Consider the following 24171-nt stretch of genomic DNA (forward strand, 5'->3'; position numbering starts at 1 on the left):
GAAAAGATCACAATTTTGAAGAGACTCGCACTGTTTTTGCATCAGGAGATGATAAAAATAATTGTGCCTTGTGTGCATAAATATATGCAAGCCGCAAATAAAGGTTTTAACAGGTAAATGATAGGTCAAAAAAGCATTCTTTTATGCTGTGCAAGATGTGAGCTAGTTTGTGGCTACGTGTTTGTACGGCACACGTGCGTGATGTGTTGTTACAGGTTCGATTTAGGTTTATCTTACAGTGTGCTAGGCTGCGTGATGCTTGGTGATGCTGCGCATTCGATGCGCAATTAATAACATTTAAAGGTTAGTGACTTTGTGTGTATTATGTATTACTAAATTTATGTTAATCCTCACTTTATCATACGACTTACTTTTCGCAATGATAATCGTAGGTGACAGGTAAAATTATGGAAAAATCACGTCTCTCGATCACACTAACGCTTATCTATGCATGTAATACTTATTATGTTTTTCTTATGTTAAATTAATTACAGTTTCCGCTGGGTTACACATCTCGCGTTCTTACGAGAATCCCATGTAAAAGTAGGGGTGGCGAAAACTGTTCATTTTTCGCATTTTTCCATAATTGAAAGGAGGAAATGAGATAAGTATGAGTGAACGATGAACGATACTATGTATGTACATACATAATACGTTATTGTAGCATAACTTACGTCATTTCTCTATTTATATAATTTATGTGTACATTATTATTACATATTATGTGTGCACTACTGTGCACTGTACATAAACATTAAGCGCTACTTACGAGTTAACGCGTGAATTACACAAATGTCATACACAAAAATTCTATCACCTCTGCCCGCAGATACATAATTTATTATGGCAGACTCACCATTTTCGCCCAACTCACACCTCTCGCTAGGATAGGGATTAACTTTGAATCTTCCCATCAGAATCATAGCGAGAAGTGTGAGTGATCGGAAAGCGTGAATCCCCCATATATGTATTTTTGCATTGTATTGCATGACGAGAAGACGAGACTAACATTAATTGTTAGATTTTTTAAAGGCTAATAGAACGGTGAAGCATTATTTATGTACATATTTATTTTAGAATTTTTCATAATAGCCATCAAAATAATCACTAATGCGCAAATTAGAACGATATTTAGCGACATCTAGGCTAGCAGTCTACGTCCTTGCTGCATGTCGGCAGTGGCTGTGTTATTTCAAGGCACTACTTGGAGGCCTTCAGACTCTAGGCAGTGCCTTTTTTAAAGTTTCTCTTTTCAAACTTTTCAAAAAAGATACCAAATTTATTAATTAATTATCATTTAATGAACAATCTTTTTCGCATTCTTCGTTGGTTTAAAAAAATAAAGGTTGCCTTCATGCAGGGGTGACGCGGTTGGGAATTACTGTTGGGGGTAAGGTATAATAATTACATAGGGTAATTCGTGTAAATTGAAAGCGGAAATACATAATAGCGAATCGATGGAGGTGAGGGACTGTAATAATTATAAAATCGAATATTTCAAGAAGTATATTAATTTAAAAACTGAGGTCAATACATTTCACTGGTGGTAATAGTTGGTAATAGTGGAGCAAATATTTATTACGTGAATTTCTTCTATAACCAAAATTAGTTTAGACATGGGGGACATAAATTAATCTCGGCAATCTTTATGTGTTTTCTTCGTTCACTGACAGAAGTTAAAATTATTTCGAAATTTGCTCTTAGTTTCAAGCCTGATCAACCACAGAAGCGTTTTTACAGCGTTTTTCCACACTAATATACTTAATATTTTCTTAAGGTAACTTGCTGTTAATTTAACTTGAATTTACGCTTAAACATCCTAGGTAAAATTTTCAAGGAAAATATCCACAGATCATCATTTTGATTGAAAATATGTTGAAATCTCTTACTCGTAAGTTTATTTTTATTAATATCCCTCGTCTACATTATACAGGAGCTATAAATTTTCATCCACCACATCTGGTTTGTAATCGGGCTTGATAGCCTTGGTCAGCGACTCTGCGTACAGATCCAATCGTTGTGTCATCTGAAATGCGCCGAAAATTAATAATTTCTAGTTTGTCAGTAAATGCTCCTGTGCCAAAATTACCCTGAAGCCCCAGTTGTCCTTAGCCTGTCTGCACAGATTGAGGTCAATCTCGGTCACCAGAAGACCGTCGTTGGTCCTGGACAATCCTGGCGTGCGACTTCCGTCTGGGGCGGCCGCGTAGCTTGATCCGTAAAAGTGGCCGAAGTCCCTGTGCGCTGGCTTGCCATCAGCAGAGGTGAACTCATTGGGGAAAATCTCCGTGCCGACCCGGTTGATGGCAAACGTGAAATAGCTGTTGGCGATGGCCGCGTTTCGCGCCTCAATCGGCCATAGGGGCTCGCTAAAATTGAAATTAATGTTAACTGCAGCACATTCGCCAATCGGTTCAATTTTCCCGAAAGTTTGCGATGCAGGAGAAAATAGTGTATTGGGGTGCGTGATAATGGAAAAGGGAAATAGGACTATGACACCCTTCGCATTTCTAATGCGAATCTCACCTCAGCCCACCGATCGTTGCAGAGGGGTTGAAAACCATTTCGGCGCCGTTAATGCCGTACATGAGCCAATTCTGGGGGTGATGCCGTCCATAGCAAATGTTGATCGCGATCTTCCCAAATTTAGTCTGGAAATAAGAAAAGTGGATTAGCCGATATTTATATTAAACATGGAAATTCTCAAATTCTTTAAGAACCAAATTTTCATTTGGTTTTTAATATTAAAAAACATCAGCCCCTACGCTCTTTGAAATTTATTTAATTATTTGGTCTCGCTTAGATAACCTTCGCAAGCGATTAGCAAACGAGGTGCAAAAAAGGTCTGAACTGAAGTGTAAATAACTCTACGTCTAGAAACATAATTTTGTCATAACTATTAATAGAGTTACTTACATTGAAGACCTTGTGTCCGGTGTTGCCTTCCATGTAGTAAGTGGACTCGTTGAAATCGCCAACCCTCGGGATGTGGTTTTTGCGGGTCTTGCCGATGACATTTCCACTGGTGCCAACGACGACCGTCGTGTTCCAGAGCGTGTCTCCGTGCACGCCATCCCTCTCTAGGATGGGTGACAAAATTACCATGCCGAACTGGCGGGCGAGCTGTGCGGTCGTAACAAGCGGTGCAAACAGAAAAGCAATGTCAACAGGTCGTCGGGTGAAAAATCAATCAGACAAATACTTTTGGCAAACAGAGAAATGAGGAGAGAAAACAACAACCTTTTGGACGAATTGAGTGGTCGGACCGGTTTCCGCGTCCTCGGCGAACTCGCACCACGGCTGCTTCTCGCGGGTGCAGAATGCAAAAGGCATGTCTGGGGCACAAAAGTAATTTGCATTTATAGCGGTGCACCGAGTTTTGCGATTCAGATCTCCGAAAAATCCGCTCGCGCGTTGTGCAAATTTTTAAGAACTTACTCCAGGCCTCTTGGAAGCACAAGACGTTGACGCCGCACAGAGCGGCGGCCTCGGTGATGCGTCCAACGCGTTCAAGGATGGCATCGCGCTGTTCCTTAACCGGCGCTGTCGTTGGCAGCAAAATTTTGTGCTGAATGATTCCCGTGCGGACGGTGCTACAAGTTTTGGATATTTTCGATTTAATCCGCATAGACAGTTTTGTATTTCAGAGAGCATTAAAGAGTCCAACATATATAGTGATCATAAAATGGTTTTGTGATGAACTACCTTTTTCAGTTTTTGAATCGAAAATCTCCTTAAAGCTCTATTTAATCTCTCTGATTGCTATCTATAATTTATGAATATTAATAATCCAAAAGAGATATTTTGGAGTTGCGCAAATTTTTACCTGTGTCAAAATTAGAGCATAAAGGAAAATATAATTAGTCGTATATTATATTGAATCATTGAATATATACGTAGCATTTTATTAACAATTATTTTCGTTTTTTTAATATCGTTTTGAGGTTAAAAATATATTTATACTGTATGAGCCCGTATTCGTTCCCGACATGAAAATATTTGTCCCTTAAATTAATTAAAATAAATCTTGGTAAAAATGCTGCCTCAGCTTGTACACATTATTAAGTAACTGCAGATTAAGCTACAAGACTTTTTAATCATGCGGGTTTTGCAATTTCACAAAGAACAGCGCTCTATAATGAGCCGTAATTCTACCTTACCGTGGCTTCCTCAGCTCCTCCGCAGCCGCATTAATCTTGTACGCCTTGATCTCAAAATCCCCATTTTTTCCGAGCGCCGCTGCTGCCGTGGGAATTTCGATTGCCCTGAAAATTTTTACATGCAAACAAGAGTTGTTATCTACACTGGGCGAAAACATCACCCAAAAAATAGTCTCTAGAATGTTTCGTGTGCAAATGCAGTTGCACTGAATTATTCAGACTCGGTGCAAAAGAAGGAGCCAGTGAACCAGAAAAAAAGACTAAACTTTTCCTCTTTCCCGGCGACACACGCTTGTCTTTTTCGTTGGCCCCTTTTTAAATTGTACTGCTATGTACTCACTCGACGGGCTTTCCAAACAAGATTCTCTTCACCTCCGCTAGCTCAGGCTGGGGAATGTGTTTTTCCAAGCACTCCTCCAAACTTTGAAATTCTCCAGAGGACATTATGGAAATGCGACTTGTTGTTGCGACGACAGCCACTGGAGAGAGAAAGAAAGAAGCGAGATGAAGTTTACGATCAGTCGTTCATGTATTAGAGGGAGGTGTTTTCAGCGGGGCAGAGCCGCGCGCACCGGCCGCCCGTCCTGGCCACGACGTGGGCTGACAGCGAGTAAACAGTTAATAATTTTAAGTAATTCTTTATCAATGACGGCAGCTCGTTGACCTTGACTTGAGTTTAAAAAGTCAATGAAACTGCCACTCATGATCAGCTTTGTATTGTATAGTCAATGTTTGCAACATTCCAAGTCTCAACAGCCTCGCGGCATCATAACATATTTTTAATTTTAATAATTTTCCTTATCCAAGTTAGTAATTTCGGCACGAGGAGATTTTGCGTTGGATTAGGAAAATAGAAATTTCTTAACTGATTAACTCCCATAAATTCAAGACCATTAAAATTACGAAACAAACAATGCTGACATCGACCATCGTTCGTCATTATTTCAAACCCATTTTGCACCTGGTATGTAAGCATAGTTCTATTCTTGCAAAATCATTTTGTCAATATTTATGAGTTACAAAAAGATTCCTCACACCTCCCAGCATGACTTTTTTTAAATAAAAGTGGTCAAGTATATCTGGGCTCACTTCTGCTTTGTCCTCCAGGGCAAGGCCTTAGTCACTTGTTTTCCTGAAGTGTCGCCCTTTTTCACAAGACTTCCTACTGTAATTGACTGTGTTACTTTAATGTATTTATAACAAAGTGTGAGAATAAACATCCAATAATAAAGTACAAGTTTCAATTTGAATAAATAAAAAAAGTTAAAAAAAAAATTAAAATTAAGGGGAATAAATATACTCTTTAAATAAAAATGTTTGCGAGTATTTTCAGAAACAAAAATCGAGTTTAAAGGTGGCAAGAATTTTTTTATAAATCAATACAATTCGCTGACCTATGTCTTGTTCAGAATATTGAGTATTGGCCGAGCTGCTAAAAAGTGATCAATTCCAAATATTTATCCCTTTAACTTGAAATTAATTTATACTTAAATATCTGGCGGTAAAAAACTTTAGTTTCAAACACATCAAAGTTCAAAGATGATATTATTCTTATTTTTAATCGTTTTGAATATAACATTATTTAAATATTTATAAACTAAAAACGCTTATTGCGTCAAGTGTGGAGCAGTGCTTACATCCCAGTTAAGTGCTTTTATATAGATCTACTATTTGAATCGGGTAAATATTTTGATTCTTAACTCGTGTCTGCATTCCACTCTTCAAGAACGCTCTATAATAGGGCGTATACTTCCTCACAAGGCTCCTTGGTCGAATGGTGCATGTAACCGCGGTCTTCTTCAACAGATTTTATGCCAGAGAGAAAAAATATTCTCTGTCCAGATTAGTCTACGTTTGCTACGAAAGCAATATAAATATCCTGCAATATTTATGACGAATGATCTTAAATTGAGAAAAACTATTTTCCAATTTTCGCTTGGTGTTTAATTTATTTAGGGCAAAAACAACACTGACACAAAGAGCAAGGTGGACGGTGGTCCATAATGGAAAACGAGAAAAACTTTAAATTTTTACACGCTTTCCGCGTAATCTGGAGGCACATAATAGCTAGACAATATAATGGCTTTGGTTACTGCAAGGCCTCAAAAAATATATCAATATTGTTATACATATGTACCTAGTTCCTATAAAAAATAATAATTAAAGAATTTTGTGCTCTGAGCCCGAGATTCACCCTGATCAACTCGATCGAACTGATTAATTCTGATTTTAAGTAAAGTGCATAATTTTTTTCCATGCTAAATGGACTGGAATATTGAATTTTTTTTAATTTCCCCGGTTAATAGCGCGCTTTGGTAGCCAGCGGCTTGAGCCAAACTAGCATTTGATTGGATCGAAAGTTAAAAGAAACGTCTCTCTGCCGCGCCCAGGCCGCGCCTGCCATCTGGTTTCGTCTACGTTACCTATATCCGCGTGTGCGAGTGGTATATTAGTAAACAAACGCCCGGCTGCTGTTTTCAATCGAAAAATCCGATTTTTCGCCGATAATTATCATTTTCCGACCTAAACATGGCTTCAGGAGGTCTTGAGTCAAAGATTGTGGAGGAAAAGTCTGAGAACGAGAAACCAGTCAACAGAGAAAAGGTGTGTGAATTGATGCAGTAAAAATTTTCACATAAATCGATCTGAATCTTTGCAGACCTGTCCACTTCTTTTGCGAGTCTTCTGCAACACAGGTCGACACAACAGCATTTTGCAATATGCTGCAGGTACCGTGCCAGGCAATGAACTTCAAATTTACACATGGTTTGTATTTAGCTCTTACATATCATTAATCATGTATATAGATACATACATTTGAGTTGAAAATTATGTATATCATTAGGAAGGACGCCACTTTGAAAGAACTGTCCACTCTGGTGAAAGAAGTAAATCCTGACGCCAAACGGAAGGGCACAACGCTTCATTTCGCCCTAGTGGCCCCTGATCCTACCAGGCCCAACGCAAACCTGAGAGCGAGAGACTTGGGCGCCACTATCAGTGGCCACAAAGGACCTGATGATAACAAAACTCTAGCCCAGCTTAAGTACGTTTTTTCTTAATCTCGAACTAAGGGTATTTTCATTTGAAGTGTAAAAAATAATCATAATATTGCTTTCTTTATGATATATTATTTATTTCATCTCACATAAATTACTACTCTTGCCATTAAAAATATCTCTGTAAATAACTTAGAATATTCTGCTTCACAATCAGGCAAGCTCGCATCACAACCAGAATTAGTGACTTTCATTGATACATTTGTTCACTCCACCAATCACACAATCGAGACACATCTGTAAATTATAACATTGTGCATTTAAGATTCCGCATTGGCGACTTCCTGGACATCGGCATTTTCCCGCCAACTGACACGATGGGCATGGACAGGATGGAGCGCATCGGAATGGAGCGTTCCATGCCAGACAGACTGGGAATGGAGCGGGGAATCATTGACCGGCGTCAGAACAGAAGGGGGCGCGCTTATTAGACCTACATTCTTACGTATTCATTGTCATTCACATTGTGCAACACAAAATGTCTGTAACTTTTACCTTAATGTAAGTTGTAAAATTAAAACTGAGAAGCTAAATGCACATTTGGAAAAAAATCTGTCTTAACTCCATTCGTTGAACTGATAAACTGAATCAATGGCTACTGAACTGAGGGAGCTTTGGGCGAAATCACAACAACTGCCTTCAGAGAATGTCAGACCAATGAGAAAGCAATGAAGGCAAATATTGTCCAAATGAGGGTGAGAATGGCCACCACACTGGAAACGAAAGGCAGGGACTGGTTCCACGGCCACCCTTGGGACAAATGTAGAGGACGCAGCACGTCCAGACCCGAATTCAGAGCGCATGGCAGCTGCACTATGATATCTTGACGCTGGACCTAAAAACAAGATGTTGCAATCAGAAATGAATATTTGTTTTTGTGTTCGTATACCGACCACACAGTTATCAGACCTAAAAACAGCAATGCTTAATCGACAGTGGCATTTAGCTAATTATAGACATGATTTTCTGAAAAACTTTCTTTCGGCGAATCAAGAGTTAACCGTCCATTGACTACCTTAATGATCAATCTTTTTTTATATTCAGACTAAGACGGAGGTTGGTCGGTACCCATTAAGCACATAAGTTTTAATATTTCTGCTGAACTAAGTCTCTAAATTATTGACTTTAAAGGGTGTCATCAGTCAGTCACTTATCCTTTTTTTACATAATTTTATTTTTAATTATAATTACCAGGGTCTCGGGTTTTTTAAAAATTATTTTGGCATTGCAAAAAGTGAAATTAAAAAGGAATCACTTAGGATCTTTTTAAATTGCACAAATTTTGTGTGTGTGCCCTCCCCAATAATTTTAAGAGTGATTTCCAGTATTTGTTTTAAAAATGTTTCGTTGAAGACGTACAATGTGTAGTTAAAATATACCTGGACTGGTCTGCAAGTGACCGAGGTGACTTGCAGCAGTTCTGGCTGCACCAGTGTGTTGAGTATCCACCGCAATGGTGATATATACTGCGTCCATGCTTGTGCCAGGTCGTCCAGGTGCAGTGGGTATCCGCAGGCAAATAGCAGCATCCAATTGGTGCCCAAACCCATAGTGCAGCCCGTGATAGGGCTGCCAGGGGTGAGCGCCAGGAAAAACTGCATCACTGCGTGCGAGCAGAGCGCATACAATAGCGTCAAACCTGTCGATAAGCAAATTAAAATAAACGCAGGTAGATTAACAGATCATAATTACCAATATAAATTGAGAAAAGGTCGGCTCTTGGGGCGGAGGTTACGCTGCCACTCATCGCGTAAGCTGGCGCAAAAAACGCGAGAGCGAGACAAAGTAAAGGTGGAATATCCAGTAAGATCTAGAAGATAAACAACATATAAATTCTAAAAGTTTATATAAAAATCGGTGGAAATAGACGAAATGTTATTGGCTGCACTTAGAGGCTTGATGTGCTTCGTCGCAACTGCGACCAAAGTTCAATGTGCTGCTAATGGGAGTCTCCAGAGCCAGAGTGCCAAGCTATTGAGTACGTATGTAATCACGTTACCTTGCAAAACGCCTGAATGGGTCGATAGATGCTCTTTTTGTCGTTGGGGCGTTTGGCCAGCGCAGTCCAGAAGGATAAAGGCATGTTCCACATTCCCATCATCACCACATAAAAGCTGATCCAGTCAGGGAGGGAATCCTGGGAAGCCACTGGGTTTCGGAGGTCCCAGTAAATGGCACCGATTGCGACGGACAGGGCGGCACAAAGCAGCAGGTTGTGCGAGAAACGCACCAAGCACAGCGGCCACCGCAAAATTAACCCCCGCCTGCGAAATGAGCAAAAGATATTAGCCTCCAGCTAATTTATGAGCGCGGGGGCAACTGGAAAACTTGATCAAAAGATGCATAGTTAACAAATTTATACTAACAATAAGAGGGCCCAAATTTGTAGGAAAAATCCAGGCGGCTTTGCAACCGACGGCATCTCCAGTGGTGGTCCCGGGTCCGATAAGGGTGGTTGTCGGTTGGCAAAAACTTCGGTCAACTGCTGGATTCGTTGACTCGACTCGAGCATCGCTTCCGCGGACAGATCGTCGAGCGTGACCAAATCGACTGGAAAATTAAAGAGAGTTTTGTACACGGTAAAAAGGTCGAGCAGTTTATCGTACTGTAGTAGTCTGAAGGGTTCTTGAACGCTGGGCACGGGTACTCGATCTGCTCAAAGTAGGGCAGCATTTCTGCCCTACGGCCAGTGAACGCGAGTCGGCCGGCGCACAAAAGGGTGACCCGGCTCAGCATACTGAATATTTCAAACGTGAGCGGGTGAATGGTGAGAAAGACGATGCGAGGACCCACTGAGGCCCACTGCCGCAGAAACTCAAGCAGAAAAAATGTGTCGAAAATATCCATGTTGCGGGATGGATCGTCCAGGGCGATCATGTCACAACCCTGAAATTATTTTGGCCACCATTCATATTTTTGACAATTTCATTTGTTCAACATTATCAAGTTGAAAAACAATTTAAAAATTCAATTGTTTGCGATTTTTGTAGTAACTTCTTTACAAACATAGAGTTGTCTCTCAAAACATAAATTTGTATACCTGTAGTAAAGCACATGCCAACTGCAGACGGATTCGTTCTGAGTGTGTAAGAGCACCGATTCGTGTGTTTCGCACTTGGCTTAACCCAAGCTGTGACAGCAGCGCCTCAACCTGTTGAAATTACATATTTTATTTTATAACCCTTGCGCACGAGGTAAGCCTGTTAAATTTTTAGAGCCGTGATAATGAAATTGCAGCCTGAAGTACATTCATTTTATTACACAATCTCGTTGCTTGTGTACAGCAAACACTTTTAATAAATATCGTATGAAGTTGTTTTAAAAGGGTCAGTAATTTTTTTTTAGAGCATAATAATATGTATATTAACCACAGATTTTTTATAACAAAACAAACATTCGAAATTATCTTTGTTTTCTGTTCTAACCCAATGAAGTGGTTTTTCATTCGTTAAATAGGATGCCCATATTTAAACCTTTTTCTTTACTTTTCCTGCTAGAGACGCATCACATGCGTAAAAATTCATAGTAAAAATCCACTAACGAAAATTAATAAAATAAAGACTCACCTCTGCCCTCCTGACCTTGGCGCTGGGAGCATTGCTGAGCCAAGAGTGGAATCGGAGTGTCTGCTTGGCTGTTAGGCTGGCGTCGAAATTCTCATTCTCCAGTTTCACCACGGAGAAATGTTTTCTCAGCGCCTTTGGCCTGACACAGTGTCCGTTCAGCCATACTTCGCCTTTGCTCGCCCGCAGCCGGCCCGAGATGATATCGAGCAACGCCGACCCTTCCGTTCCTGAGAATTAATGGTAAAACAATATTGGATAATAAATGTGTAAAGCGGATCTGCGTACTCGAAGTGGCCATAATTCCGTGCATGTCTCCGCCGCGGGCCTCCAAGTTAATCGTCTCTAAGAGTCGATTTGAGCCTTTTTCGTAGTGCACGTTCCGCAGCTGCAAGTTGGGCAGGATTTTGTGGAAGGCGCGTCGCTTGTGCGGCCGCAGCTCGGCCATCGTGAGCAAATTGGCCTCGCTGGCGCTGCGCAGGGGCTGGTTGTTCATCACGTTGAGCGCCGTTTCGCTTCTAGAACGTGGCACGCCACCCTTGGCGCCGCCGGCTGCCGGTGCCCGCGGCGAGCCGTCTTCGCTCGAGTCGTATCCGCTTGAGTTGTCCCTACGTACGGGAGGAAAGACTCGCGGAAGACCGAACTTGAGGTACGTGTACATGTTGCCCGTGAGCTCACTCTTCGGACCGTAACGAGGGTGACGCAATATGGACCTGACCTGAGGACGAGTTAAAAGAAAATAGAAATTTAAATTTTTTTAATCTAGGAAAAATTTCCTTTAATAAAATCTTGGATTTAAAGTATATTAGTTACGACAGAGTTATAATATACATGAGATTTTTTCTGCCTAAAAAGTAAACTAAAACGCACAGCCTTGGTCATTACACTTGAGCTTATCACTCTTGGCATTTTCTAGAAAAAATTGGCTTTATTTTTGTAAAAGAAAATTGGGCGCTGCGGTGTTCCTGACGGTTATATATAGAGGTTCTTTTTGTTAAAAATGCCGTAATTTGCCTCAATTAGGACCAGAAAAAAAATCCAATTTCGGTCACAAATTATGGTTCATTTTTATTCAATCCTACTCTATGGTAAAAAAAAACGGAGGCAGCTAATTTGTGTCCTTGTCCAAATAGAGAGGGTAATGTAAGGAGAAAGAAATCGCTGGGAGTAATCCGTTCAATGGACTAGAGGAACAGTAAATAAATATTGTTCGCACGTTTTGCTCTGGAATTTATAGACACCAATAAAAGAAAAATTTAGCAGCAACACATTGCTTTAAGTGTGCTAATCCATTTTCACTGATATGAATCAGAGCTGACACGGAACTCACCAATTCACTCGAACTACAATAAACGGTACATATGCGAATACGTATTTGACAGTAGGCCGCGCAAATTAGCATTTTTACATGCTAGCCAGAGGAGCACGTAGAGTTTAACCCAATTTTAAACAATGATAATTGAAATCCAATAATGCTACTACACCACTTTCCACTCTCGTTCACCGCAGCTGTGTTTATCGTTTGAACACCCATATATCAAAGACCCTTGAAGGACATTGCTCATTGATAATGGATATGAAATTAAGCGGGTAGTGGAGCAGCTCATCCCCCCAGCAAAACGCGAGTTAGGAAACACTCTTGTGCGTCTAGTCGGATGCTCAACTTTGCATGTCGCGCAATACCTTTGTCTCGCCCCGTCCTTTAACACAATTACCCGACGGCGCCGGGCAAATTGGGGGCAGTACCTCCTGATAAGCTAATCGCTTACAAATCCTGTGAATAATTCAATGAATTCTCGCGCCCTAATGCATTTTCAGAACTTTCTGCTCGAATATTCGATATCTTGCGGCGAAAAAAATGTTCAACACGCGCCAAGCACTTCCCACGAGACCAAGTGCAAGGGCGAATTTTCCAATTAATAATTCAAATATTGGCTCTGCGAATTATATGTTACTCACTGTTGATTCTCTGAGCTGGAAGTTGCCGTAAGGCAGTGGACTCTTCTCGCCCGCTCCCAGCGCGGAATCTGCAAAATCCGAATTGAGGTTCTGTCTGTAAATGGACCACGCGTGCAGGTCCTCCGAAGCCAGCTCGTGGAGCCGCGCGGGCTCGTTGAGGGACGGCACCGAATAGCGTCGTTCGTTCATCCTGCAAAGAGAAACACGCCCTGCGTTAAAGATTGAGCATGAATTAAGTTTCCGAAACCCACGCCTCGCTGCCGAGTGAATTTAATATACGGCGTCGAGCTCGGAAGGACAGGAAATGCGGCAATACTCGAACGCAGAGGCGTGATTAGCCGCCTAATTACATATTCCGCACTGGTCGCTCTCCTTAATTTAACAACAATGCCGCAGTGCTGTAAATTCCACAGGTATGAGAGCGAGCAAGCGAGGGAGACCATATAATATCGCGGAATATTTTGTACAATTCCCTCGGACCCTGAGAGAGCCACAGAGAGTAAACGGTGCTTGCTCTTGCGTGCCCGCACGACACACGTGACGTTTCCTTTGTGCGCGCGTGTAAATTCGGGCGGACCCCGTCTGTAAATTATGATAAATGAAATGCAAACCTCGAAATTTATGTTGGCATTGCAGCGCGAGTTGCCTCCATGACTTCTTCTCCGTTGCTCGCTTGTTGGATGGACCCGTCAGGGTAGAACGAGCCGACTCCCGCTCTAGTGGAAGGGACCTAAACTAAAGTTACAATGACGTGTTTTTACGATCAGGTATATGCGAAGGTATAATCAACCCAGCCCTAGGCGTGCTAAAAGCCTCTCCTCTCCTCCGCGCGTTGTTTAGCTGCTGGTTCGTCAGCAGGTAGTGGCAGCAGACGAGCCAGCAGCAGTGGACCTGAAATTTTTAAATGTGCCGCAACGTTTGATTTTTCGGCCGCAGAGATGAGAAAGATGTCGGCCAGGCACCAGCCGTCGGTGCTCGAGCTATGCAACATCTTCCACACCGGTCAGGTAAGATTATTTATCTATTTTTTCTTTAGAGAAAATCGCACGGATTGCCTTGACTCGTGATCTCTAGTCGAGATGCTCTTGCTTTCTTGTTTCGCTTCAACGAGTAAGACCTTGCGTGTCGCGCAGCGCTTTTTCGACTTTTGACGGATGCTTTTTACGAAAATTAATTTACCTGCAACAGGTGGAAAGCGGGGGTTGCTTGAAAAGACTGAGTGGCAGGGTGCGCAGCGGACTGGTACTCAAGGACGTCTCCTTCGTCGTGCACTCCGGAGAACTGCTCGCCGTGCTTGGGTCAAAAGGTAATTTCGTTCCACATGCCTTCTTTTTACAGTTGTTGAAGTAATGTCACGCGCAGGTTGTAAATTCTTAAGAAGACTGTGTAACAAAAACACAGGAAATGTTTTTCCTTTTTTTATCTTTTGTTATACAAATTTGGATAAAATACCAAACATACAAATCTTATCGTAAAGCAAACGTGTTTTTTAAAGGTTTAAAACTTTTTTATTTTTATGATATATCGCTTATAATTTCTTTGAGTATATTTTAAGTCCTGAAAATCGTTCTGGATGTATTTTTTCAGCAATTTTATATTGAGGCAAACTCAGATGTTCGTCAGTGAATGGCGATGAAAAGATACTTCTTTTTTCCGCTGTATGAAATAACGCATTCAAATGAATTTTGAAGACATGAAAAGCAGTATTTGCATCGACGCTGAAACTCGTTATAGCACTTAAACCTTTTAAGCGTTTTGAAATGGTTGGAATTTTATCCCATTTCATTCATACCCTATGCTCATCATATGCTAATTTCCCACACGTTATTTTCTTTGAAAGGGAGTGGAAAACGCGCGTTGCTGGATGTCATCTCTGGCAGAGCCGAGGGTGCCACTAGAGGACAAGTGCTTCTAAACGGCACGCCACTCGACGCTTCAGATTTCCAGAAGTGCGGCGCCTACGTTGGAAAACGGAACGACCTTTTGACAGGTCTGACCACGGAACAAACGTTGCTATACGCGGCCGCGCTTGAATTGGGCTCCAAGGTACGCTCGGCAATTGCTTAATTGCGACGCATTTGTATTCAATAAAACCCCAACACCAATATTAACAGACGGAAAACGCGCCGCCAGCGTTTCGAATAATTTGCATGCGAGTGTTGTTGGCGAACTCTATATTCAAATTAAATTTCAATGTGGATCATTATCGTTTGACGATAAAATGAACGCTGCTACTGTATGTTTGCGTCGCCCAACAATTTGGCGTGACTGTCAGCCTGGTTGTAATTTTTTATTCGCAACAGCAACTCAAAATATTTCAATTTACTAGAATCCTCGACCCGTTCCTATTTTCTCTCTACCAAACTCGTTAAAACTTCGCAATGGCTTGACCAGAATTTAGAAATTTCCTCACATGTCCAATATCACACCCGCCGTGTAATTAATTCGGAAATCCCATTTCCAACACACCATTGCTTCGCATACCAATTAGTTTTTAAAGGCGGAAAATACCAACTAATTTCCCAGGTGTCCAATTACGTGCGCCGAGCTCGCGTGAAGCAGGTTTTGGCGGACTTGGCGCTCACCCACGTCGCGTACCGCGGTGTCGACAGCCTCGACAACAGCGAGTACCGCCGACTTGTAATCGGTGTGCAGATCATCAAAGACCCGAGTGAGTGGCCGAACAAATTGATCATCTATTTTCACACCATATTTCATTCCGGCGCGCAGTTCTTCTTCTGCTCGACGAACCCACCGCCGGCCTGTCGCCGCTTCACGCTTACTTGGTCCTTTCGATGCTGGCAAATCACGCGCGCAATTGCGGCCGCATTGTCATTTTATCGATGGAACGACCCCGCTCGGACGTCTTCCCCTTCCTCGACCGAGTGGCCATCCTGTGCCTGGGAGACGTCGTCTACGCCGGCCGAACGACCTTGCTGCTCGACTACTTTCAGCAGATCGGCTTTCCGTGTTCCGAGCTGGAGAATCCCCTCATGTACTATTGTGAGTGCCGAAATGAAAAATTAACTCGCAAAAAAACATTTCTATATTTTTCTTCAGTGTGTCTTTCGACTGTGGACCGGCGCTCTCGGGATCTGTTTATGGACTCGACCCAGCAAATTGCTTCTCTTGTTGAGAAATTCAAAATCCAAGGGAGCGCTTACTCTCATGACATAGCTGGTGTGCCTCTGTCCCCGGAGAGAGGCCACAAACTGCCTCTGTGTGTTCTGGGGCGGCCGGGAGCACTGAAAAAATTCTGGGCTCTCTTCTGGTACTTCTTCAAATTGGTTACATGGGCCTCCCGCCAAAAATGGTCCATACGCATTAAAGTTAATGAAATGCCCCCAACGTTTTTCTTTTGTGTTTTTCAGGGGGGGGGGAATGAAAGCAATTTAAATATCCAATGTTTGGTAAACAACGTTAAATAATATTTCATTATGCATATTCATGATGAAGCGAAACTGGAAATAAGACTGGAGGTTTTATTTTCCTGCTCGCTGTGGCATAAATTAAAAATTTCAATTAAGCTTGGGAATCTGCAATTCTTAGAAATTCAATTTTATATGTATTCATTCAAACGCGAGCTAAATTTCTGAAGTCGATCGACTCTTGTAACAGGTAGTGATACACGCAATTGTACATTCATTCAAGTTGTTAGCGGAGCCACCCCAAAGTTTTAGTTTTAAGAGGATTTGTCAGAATTTCTCGCTCAATTTGTAATCCTTTCCAGTCGCCAGACGGCAACTACGTTCAATCTTCGACTCTCGGGACTGAGGTCTTTGTTCTTGCAGCTGTTTCTGCTGCCTATTGTATGCGCCTCCACAATGCAGAGCCTCTCGACTTTGCTGGTAATTAAACCGCACCGTGTTTAAACGCTTCTCAGCAATTTATCGCGCGCACACGCTACAACACTCGTGCTTTCCTATATTTTCCAGGACTACCAGCGCTCCTACTCGAGCGTTAGCGGATTATGCTTCATAATATTGGCCATTTCGTACTACAGCGCGTCGCTGGTCACCTCGCTCCTCTGTAAGTGCAGCGCACGTTGGCTGAATAATTAATCGGATTTGCTAACCGGTCGTGCAATATTTATTCATTAATTGCGCTTAGATCCCGAGCTGCGAACCCGCTTCTACCAAGAAAAAAGGGATGGATTGTGTTCCGGTTCACAGGTCGTCATTTCGAGCACTCTGCTCGGCTTGCCGCTGAGCGCCGCATCTGCCGCCCTCTCTGCCGGATTAATCATCTGGTAAGACGCGATGATTCTCTCCAGCACCCTCCAATTAAATTTATATTCCGCATAATGCTTGCCCATTTAGGTTGACAGGCAACCATTACGATAACTGGCTAGTGCTGTTTGGAGCGATCTTGGCTACCGTGCTGGCGGTCGAGCAGCAAACCAAGGCGATTCTCATCTATTTGCAGGATAGCTTAACAGCCTTTCTCTGCACCTCGCTTATCTTCGCCATGGCCTTGATACTCTCTTCCGGAACACTAAGGTATGATGCGTAGATAGCGTAATAAATAATGCTCGTGATCAATGACCATATAAAGCGCACGCAAAGAAAGTTTACCGAGAGCGCAGGTGTGGATTTATTTGCGACACCTGCGAGAGGGTTGCATGCATTTGTCGGAACAGCTTGCTTGCTCGCAACCGTGAAAACAATTTGCATCGCATATCAGGGGATCCAAGACGTGTGACTGAGATTTTATTGCGGGTGTTAAAAGCTCATTGTGAGAGCTGGAATTCCAATAAAACTCGTAAAACAGAACAATAAGCCCATTCTTACAATGGCCCTCAATGAGGAAAATACGGCTCTTCGCATAATTTAATCAAAAAGTTGAAACGAGAGCATGATCCGCCAGAAGATCTGGCGAACAATTGACTCAAGTTTTCAAGGGAATAACTCGTCCAGGTGGCGTACTTTTTAAAGTAGGGGACCTTATCTAAACCGTTCGCCTTTAAGCGCTGGCTCATTTTAGTAAAACGCTGACGGCGCAATTTTCAACTAGCTTCGTCCTTTTTTATCAAAGTTAATTTGAAAATGCTCTGCTCTGTGCCAGGGCTCAAGGTGGCATGCCGGGGTGGCTGCAGTTTTTGACGACCGTCGCGCAACCTCATTACACTTCAACGGCCCTCCATCAGGCACTGTTGGCAGACAGCATAGCGGCGCCGCACAACGCTACCCTCGCCTGTCCCGTTTTCAATAGTCCAGAGTGCAGATTCAAGGACGGAATGGATTTTTATACTGAGAGATTAGGCCCTGATATTGGGTACTCGCAGGCGGTGGCCTTTTTGTTCCCTCTCGCCGGATTTATATTCAATTTAATTTTATATTCATTGCCACTGCCAGAATACATTAAGCAGAAGCAACGCGAATAGAATGAAGAGGAAGATGAAGAGGTCCTTTATCGCGCACTCCCGAACCTGAGAGGCAGTATTAGTGAACGAATGATATTAAGGATGTTAAGGATGACAAATTTCTAATTTTATTGATATGTAATATGTATTTATTTCTATGGACGGATGTACTCGTCTGAGTTAATACTTTGTGGAAACCGACCATGATTATGAACATGATGATATTTTATTTCGCAATAAATTGACATTATACGTAACACTACGTGTGATTTTAATTCACGCCGCACTCCCACGAGCTGCCGAGCAAAATGAAAACTCGGCGCTCAAGCATCGACCGATCGGATTCTCGTGCCGCCTTTATAGGTGTACTTAAGGAGATTACTTGCGAATCGCCTCTCGTTTTTCCCATGGCGAATGAAGCGGCAACCTTCTTTTGGTATTCAGCGAACCGAGCGATGGAGAAATCCAAGCGCGTCAAGAAAAATTGTTTCCATATATTGCATTTCTCTGCGGAACCCTTTGCACGTCGTTCGCTCCCTCACGATGCGCGCTAGGCGCCCGCGTTTGTAGCTTGTCAGCGAGCCGCGTGTGGAGGCGGCGGCCGATTGAGAAACAGTTCGTATGCAACCGGCTCAACGCGCCTGCAAAGCGGGTCAGCCACCGGTTGCAATGCAGGGGCTCGTCTCGGGTTTCTCGGCCACGGCTGCCGCTGTTATGAGCTGCGAGGGCATCACCGCTAGGGTGCTCGCCCGCTGCCGAGAAAATTCATCGGCTCACAACCAACGCCTCCTTGGTTCATTCTCCGCCGTCTTTGCAGCTCAATGGTCCTATAGCTGCTGTCTACGAACTTATTAACTGGGCCTTCTAAAAAGAGGGCCAGGTTGTAACTGGGTTAACATTATAATTTTTCTAACCAATTTTCACTAATAATTGAGGTTTCCTTGCAAAATATTTTTGAACCAATTTAGCCGGAGAAATTGTGAAGGGCTATTTTTGAAAACAGAAACACCCAAACATAAATTTTACTGGATTAATATGGAGGGGCTTTATAATGGCATGGCATAATAAAATAGCCGTCGAAATAGATGTTTCTATTATAAAAAACCTTATGAACTGCAAAAGAGCTCTCTGCGTGAAATTTGCCGACATTGAGGATGAGTGGCTATTCGAAAAGAAATTGATATTAACAACTTTTCGTTTCCCTACTGTGCAGCAATCTTATTGGGCTCCGCTGAACTCAGTTCAGCAGCAGTATTTTTCCTTCAAAACAATAATCATGCTATAGGGTAAATATTCTGGTGGATATTCGTTAACATCCTCGCCACAATGAATTGATTTTTCTTGGTTCCCTTCATAAAGTGTATTTCTTTCCTCCATTCTGCACAAAACAGACCCCAAATAAAATCAATAGAATCCAAAACAATCTGGCAACAAAGTGGCGGCCCCTTCCACAGTCAAATCCCAATCCACGAGTTCCATACTAAATTCGCGGCTCTACTAAACTTGTTTTTTACTCATAAATCAAACACACTTCTTTCAAACTTTGTCTGCGCAGTCTCCGGAGATTCGTGTTTTTTTCTCATAGCAGCAAATTAGAACGAAATAATTGCGTTCGAGGACAAAGGCCAGAGCCGGCGGTGTTCGGCGAGGCGCGAAACTCGGCTGGCCAAGACACGCGGTTGGGCGCGGCGAGATTTATTTATCTCTGCAATCGCTTTCGCAGGGCTGAGTTACGAGTGAAATTGATTTATTGCGTTCGCAGCGAGAGGGAAAACAAAAAGTGTCTCCAATGAGTCGCATATGTATAAACGTGTATAGCTGGCTGGCCTCTCGCCTCCCTGCCGAACACGCACACGCGTCTCTCTGCGCCGATGCTGCCTCGCTTTTAATGTTGCAAATGTTTTTCACTTTCAATCCGTTTGAATTATTTATAACCGGTGGCGGAAATTGCTGCTATTCAAGCGTCAGACGCCGTTTCTCGTTGCTTCATTCGTTTGTTCGGTTACTCGCACAGCAGACCGATCGAAATTTATTTCAATTTGTTTGTGCGCAGCACTGATAATTTTTTTCCGCAATACGCGCGCACCGAACACGAGATCGAACTGTGTACTCGCTCGACTCACGATTTTTTGTTTGTCGCGATGACGTTTTCGACTGCGCTTCAATACTTGTCACTACGAATATATCAGCGTGTGTAGTGGGCAGTGGAAAAAAAATGAAAAATCAGTAGTAAATTTTGAATTTTGAACACACAAAGAAGGCACACATGTGATAATGAAAATCCAAATATCATAAATATAATCAAAATTACCCAGCGCTGTCAGTCAGCGTAAGCTTAGCTTTAAAATAATTGGTGTGGAACTAAATGATTCCCACGCAAACTGGTGCAGTAATTGTGTTTACCTTGCTTTTGACGTCGTACACGTTTGGTCGGTATCCCAGCAGTTTACACTTTACATGCAAAATTGATTAAAGAAGATGACGAGCAATTTAATGAAGCCTTGCAGCTTCCCACAAAAACTTTTATCATGATTAAATCTACTCATGGCGTTTCAGTCCAGCGGATGAAGTAGACCTTTGAGAGCACATAATTGGCTTTTAAAGTTTTTGTTCTGTTTAAGTTTTTGTGAGACTGCAAAAAATGTACAAAATAATTTAAGGCAAACTAGCGTGGAGTTTTCATGATTGCAAGTTAATAAATCTCGAACAGCGCTTCGCTCTGTGTATGTTTGCCTTAACTTTTTGCTTTGATGAAGAGAAGGAGGAAAAATTAGAATAAATGTAGCTTTCCCGTCTCCAAAATTATTTTTTCGCTAGTTTAGTTTGCTAATCCTATAGAGAACAACATTTTTGCACGTCCCTTAAGCAGCAAAGCCGGTCGTTTATGCATGCCGCGTTAACAGAAAAAGCGAGAAAACAAACTTCCAAATATCAAATATCGTTTTGTCAGAGGCAAGTAAGCCTTATCAGTAGGGAAAAGCAGCGTGATAAATCGCCTTTGCCATCCGCGTGTGCAGAAAAATAGACTGCCTAAACAATATCTGAGAGCCGGAAAATACTCAAAATCGATTTTATATCAGGCGACACACCCTCGCACTCACTAGTCAAGTTGTTTTTACTTTCCTCCAAAATGAAATATAAAAATGTGCTTTTGTTGTGTTTCACAGGAAATGCGAGTGATCGAGAGCGGCGTGTGTTCAATCAAGGAACTCGATCTCGACGCTGAAGCCATCCTCGCCTCGACAAAGTAAGCTTGCTCGCTCGTTTGCCCGGGCCTTTTTTCGCGTGTGTACATGTGACTGACTTACTGACTGACTTGGCTGCGTTTGGAATTTCAGAATGTACGACCCGGCTATATCGACAATTCTGATGGGCATCGGGGCGGAAGAGACAATCCCCTTATTTGAGAAAGCCAGTGTGACAATGAAAATGTTCCTCCTGCTGACTGATGACGACTTGAAGAATATTGGCGTCAGCCTCTCTCAATCTCGCAGGGAAATTCTCGCCGCCATCAAGAACTTCCACTTGAAGGACTGGGCTGACGAGTCGATGCCCTCCATGCAGGGCATTCCTATTAGGTAATTGATATTGCTTGCGAGCCGGCGACTAGCTGGCTTAATTATTTTTCCATTAGAAGATACACACGCAGCAGCTTCTGCCTCCAACAGACTTTGTTTGCGGCTTTTGTGCTCGGAGAGAAAACCTCTTGTTTCTTTAACTCGACCTCCTTCTGTATGTACTTCTCCGCGCATCAAGTAAATTTAAATTGCGCCACAGGCACCCCCATGATATGCATCGGGGAAGTGAAAACAGGATAGATTTATAGGCGTCTGCCTTGGTGAGAATTTACTTTTCTGAAATTAATGGGGAAACCGCCCGCCCCTGGCTGAAGAGTGATTGCGTTTGGAACTGCGCGCGCTAAACGGTAATTTTGTTTGCGAACAATGAAAACTCGCGATAAAAATGCCACCGAAAACGCTCTGCTCAACGGCCCGCACTAAAATAAACACTATATATATGGTGATTGATCGACTGTGTCAAACGCAATCCTGATTCACTCTGCCCTGAAGTCGGTCTGCAACAACTGTTCCAATAACCGCCCACTGCCTTTCATTAAATGCGAATACAATAAAACGCTTTTGCCGGGTGACATTGATCGCGACTAATTAAAACACACATGGCTGCCGCAAATTAACGTTATTGATTTCCTCTTCATAATATATTCGGTTGTGGGTGGCCGTGTATCTGCTGATCCTTTTGTTGATAGCGAAACCGCGTTCGCCCCACTGAGCCGAGTTGGGTTTTGGCCTGTGCTGCAGGCCCGAAAAAAATGCCGGGCTTAGTGCGGCGGTGGTGCTTGCTGGCCTGAAAGAAAGCACGACATTGGCGTATTCATGCAGTGTGCAAGGGCAGAATTTCTGGCGGACACTCCATTCGCTCTGGGGGAAGTTTCTGATCCTAGAGCCAAACACACAATTCATTTCCAACATATTTTTATGTCGTTCGGATTCGTATCTGAATTTCTTGGTCTTTTCAATTAATCAATCGTAAAGTACGGGGCTTAAACACATTTCTTAGAAATTCATGGATGTTACGTGCAACACATACGATTTAACCTTTTTTATTTAACTGGCTTCATTGCACTACCCCGCAGGGATCTCTGAAATCGAACAGTCTCCCCTCCTGCTAGATAACTCCCTAAGGACCACTCACGCCATCTTTCTAGCTAGCTAATCCGGCTGAGAGTGGCTGTACCAGTTTGTGGTGAAAACACGGCACATTTTCATGCGCGAAATTGAAAACTGATTTGATTTATCAAAGCAATGGACTATCGAATTATAAAAGTACATTTTCCTTCCCACTTGCTAAATATTTTTACTCTGTAAAAATGTAATCAACTGAGAGTAAGAAAAAAATGGAGAGGATGTAGACTATAAATCCTTTAAGTTAAAATCAGAATAAACCATTAGCGAGAAGAGAAAAGCGCCACAATTTCACACAAGTGCGTCTTTACTGGGGAGATGGAAACTGTGTCTGCTGTACATTCCTTGAGTGAGGGTTAACGGCGTGGAATGGGAAGGCATCTCGACCGAGTGGCTTCCGCTGACTCTGAGTTGCAAATTAAAAATGTTCAGAACTATTTCAAATGACTGGAAATCAATCTGTCTTTTGAAACGTGTGGCACTCAAAGAATTGCCTTCGAAGCAAGACATCAAGCTAAGGCAGATAAATTTTTAACGCATGGCTTCTTGAAAGAACGGAAATCAAGATTGGCAACGGTCGAAATACCGAGCCATTTCCAGCCAACTTATTGCCCTGCACAAATAGTGGTGCGACAGCAGGCCGAGTAAAGGGCCCCTTGTGATATCCCCATTGCTATATCCTCTCCATTTTTCTGATCACACACACACACTCTCTCTCCAGGCGGCTGTGAAAGTATAGTAAAGGAGGAACGAGCACTTTATTTTTAGGGGCCAAGAGTCACGTCCGAATATTTATTTCGGTCACAGTTTCCAGGAGGGTCTCACCATCACAATGAATTCCCTGAAACAACTGCAGTTGCTCGCCAGCTCCTTCAAATACGTGTCAGACGGACTGCAGCGCAATTCGCCACCTGTGCCTGTAAATAAAGACGTGCCGGCGACCGTGGTGCTGTGCAAATGTATCGACGCAGCCATCACTGTGAATGAGCTGCTCGGAGCGGAGATGCACGCTATGAAAGCGCTCGTAAATCAGGTACGTTTAATAATGCCGCGCCTCCGCCTTTATGCAACCAGCCGAGCGGAGCATGTTTGAATAATAATAATAAAGCTACCGGCAGCCTTTGTTCGACGCCTGGCTTATTTTGGGCGGGCAGGTCTTGCCGGTCCTTAATTTACGACGCTCGAGACGTGAAAGGAGCGAGTTGCAAGCGTTGAGACTAACGAAATTTTGAGTTCTAATTTATTAAGTGCTCTCGTCCCTCATTTAAATATCGTTTTCAAGCTCACGTTTTTCTCTGCGAAAGGTGTTTTCCGCGAAAAAGTAATGTATTAAATCATCAGCCGCTGCTTTTTACGAGGTATGAC

General features: G+C 42.7%; 5 protein-coding genes across 6 annotated transcripts in view; 3 read left to right on the forward strand and 2 right to left on the reverse strand.

The window, feature by feature from the left end:
- Positions 1–179: 179 nt before the first annotated feature.
- LOC135938141 (uncharacterized) overlaps positions 180–24171 on the forward strand; it is a 29300-nt gene continuing 5308 nt past the window's right edge. The window contains exons 1-4 of one of the 2 annotated variants that reach the window (XM_065481713.1): positions 180–303; positions 21271–21350; positions 21442–21681; positions 23614–23839. In XM_065481713.1, the coding sequence (XP_065337785.1) occupies positions 21274–21350; positions 21442–21681; positions 23614–23839 (543 nt within the window). In that variant the 5' untranslated portion in view covers positions 180–303; positions 21271–21273. Of the gene's footprint in view, positions 304–10927; positions 11026–21270; positions 21351–21441; positions 21682–23613; positions 23840–24171 lie in introns of those variants that run through there. The other variant, XM_065481704.1, reaches the window with a different exon arrangement.
- Positions 1886–4716, reverse strand: pyd3. The gene is made up of 8 exons (XM_065481694.1): positions 4501–4716; positions 4161–4265; positions 3439–3593; positions 3241–3335; positions 2917–3123; positions 2527–2651; positions 2090–2369; positions 1886–2026 (listed from the first exon to the last, which is right to left on the reverse strand). Exons 1-8 carry the CDS (start codon positions 4602–4604, stop codon positions 1937–1939), a joined length of 1161 nt encoding a protein of 386 aa, XP_065337766.1. The 5' UTR covers positions 4605–4716; the 3' UTR covers positions 1886–1936.
- Positions 6561–7650, forward strand: Bin1 (histone deacetylase complex subunit SAP18). The gene is made up of 4 exons (XM_065481725.1): positions 6561–6764; positions 6820–6926; positions 7006–7206; positions 7485–7650. Exons 1-4 carry the CDS (start codon positions 6690–6692, stop codon positions 7648–7650), a joined length of 549 nt encoding a protein of 182 aa, XP_065337797.1. The 5' UTR covers positions 6561–6689.
- On the reverse strand, positions 7272–13628 carry LOC135938094 (ATP-binding cassette sub-family G member 8). The gene is made up of 12 exons (XM_065481634.1): positions 13532–13628; positions 13353–13476; positions 12742–12931; positions 11071–11500; positions 10786–11012; positions 10260–10370; positions 9826–10105; positions 9586–9769; positions 9219–9483; positions 8912–9029; positions 8599–8858; positions 7272–8054 (listed from the first exon to the last, which is right to left on the reverse strand). Exons 3-12 carry the CDS (start codon positions 12928–12930, stop codon positions 7869–7871), a joined length of 2250 nt encoding a protein of 749 aa, XP_065337706.1. The 5' UTR covers position 12931; positions 13353–13476; positions 13532–13628; the 3' UTR covers positions 7272–7868.
- On the forward strand, positions 13615–18365 carry LOC135938102 (ATP-binding cassette sub-family G member 5). The gene is made up of 11 exons (XM_065481643.1): positions 13615–13748; positions 13930–14047; positions 14582–14787; positions 15268–15412; positions 15472–15744; positions 15802–16012; positions 16472–16589; positions 16677–16770; positions 16852–16990; positions 17061–17240; positions 17806–18365. The coding sequence occupies exons 1-11, from the start codon at positions 13680–13682 to the stop codon at positions 18122–18124; spliced, it is 1872 nt and encodes a 623-aa protein (XP_065337715.1). The 5' UTR covers positions 13615–13679; the 3' UTR covers positions 18125–18365.

This window comes from Cloeon dipterum, chromosome 1 (assembly GCF_949628265.1).
Source record: "Cloeon dipterum chromosome 1, ieCloDipt1.1, whole genome shotgun sequence".
Taxonomy (NCBI): Eukaryota; Metazoa; Arthropoda; class Insecta; order Ephemeroptera; family Baetidae; genus Cloeon; species Cloeon dipterum.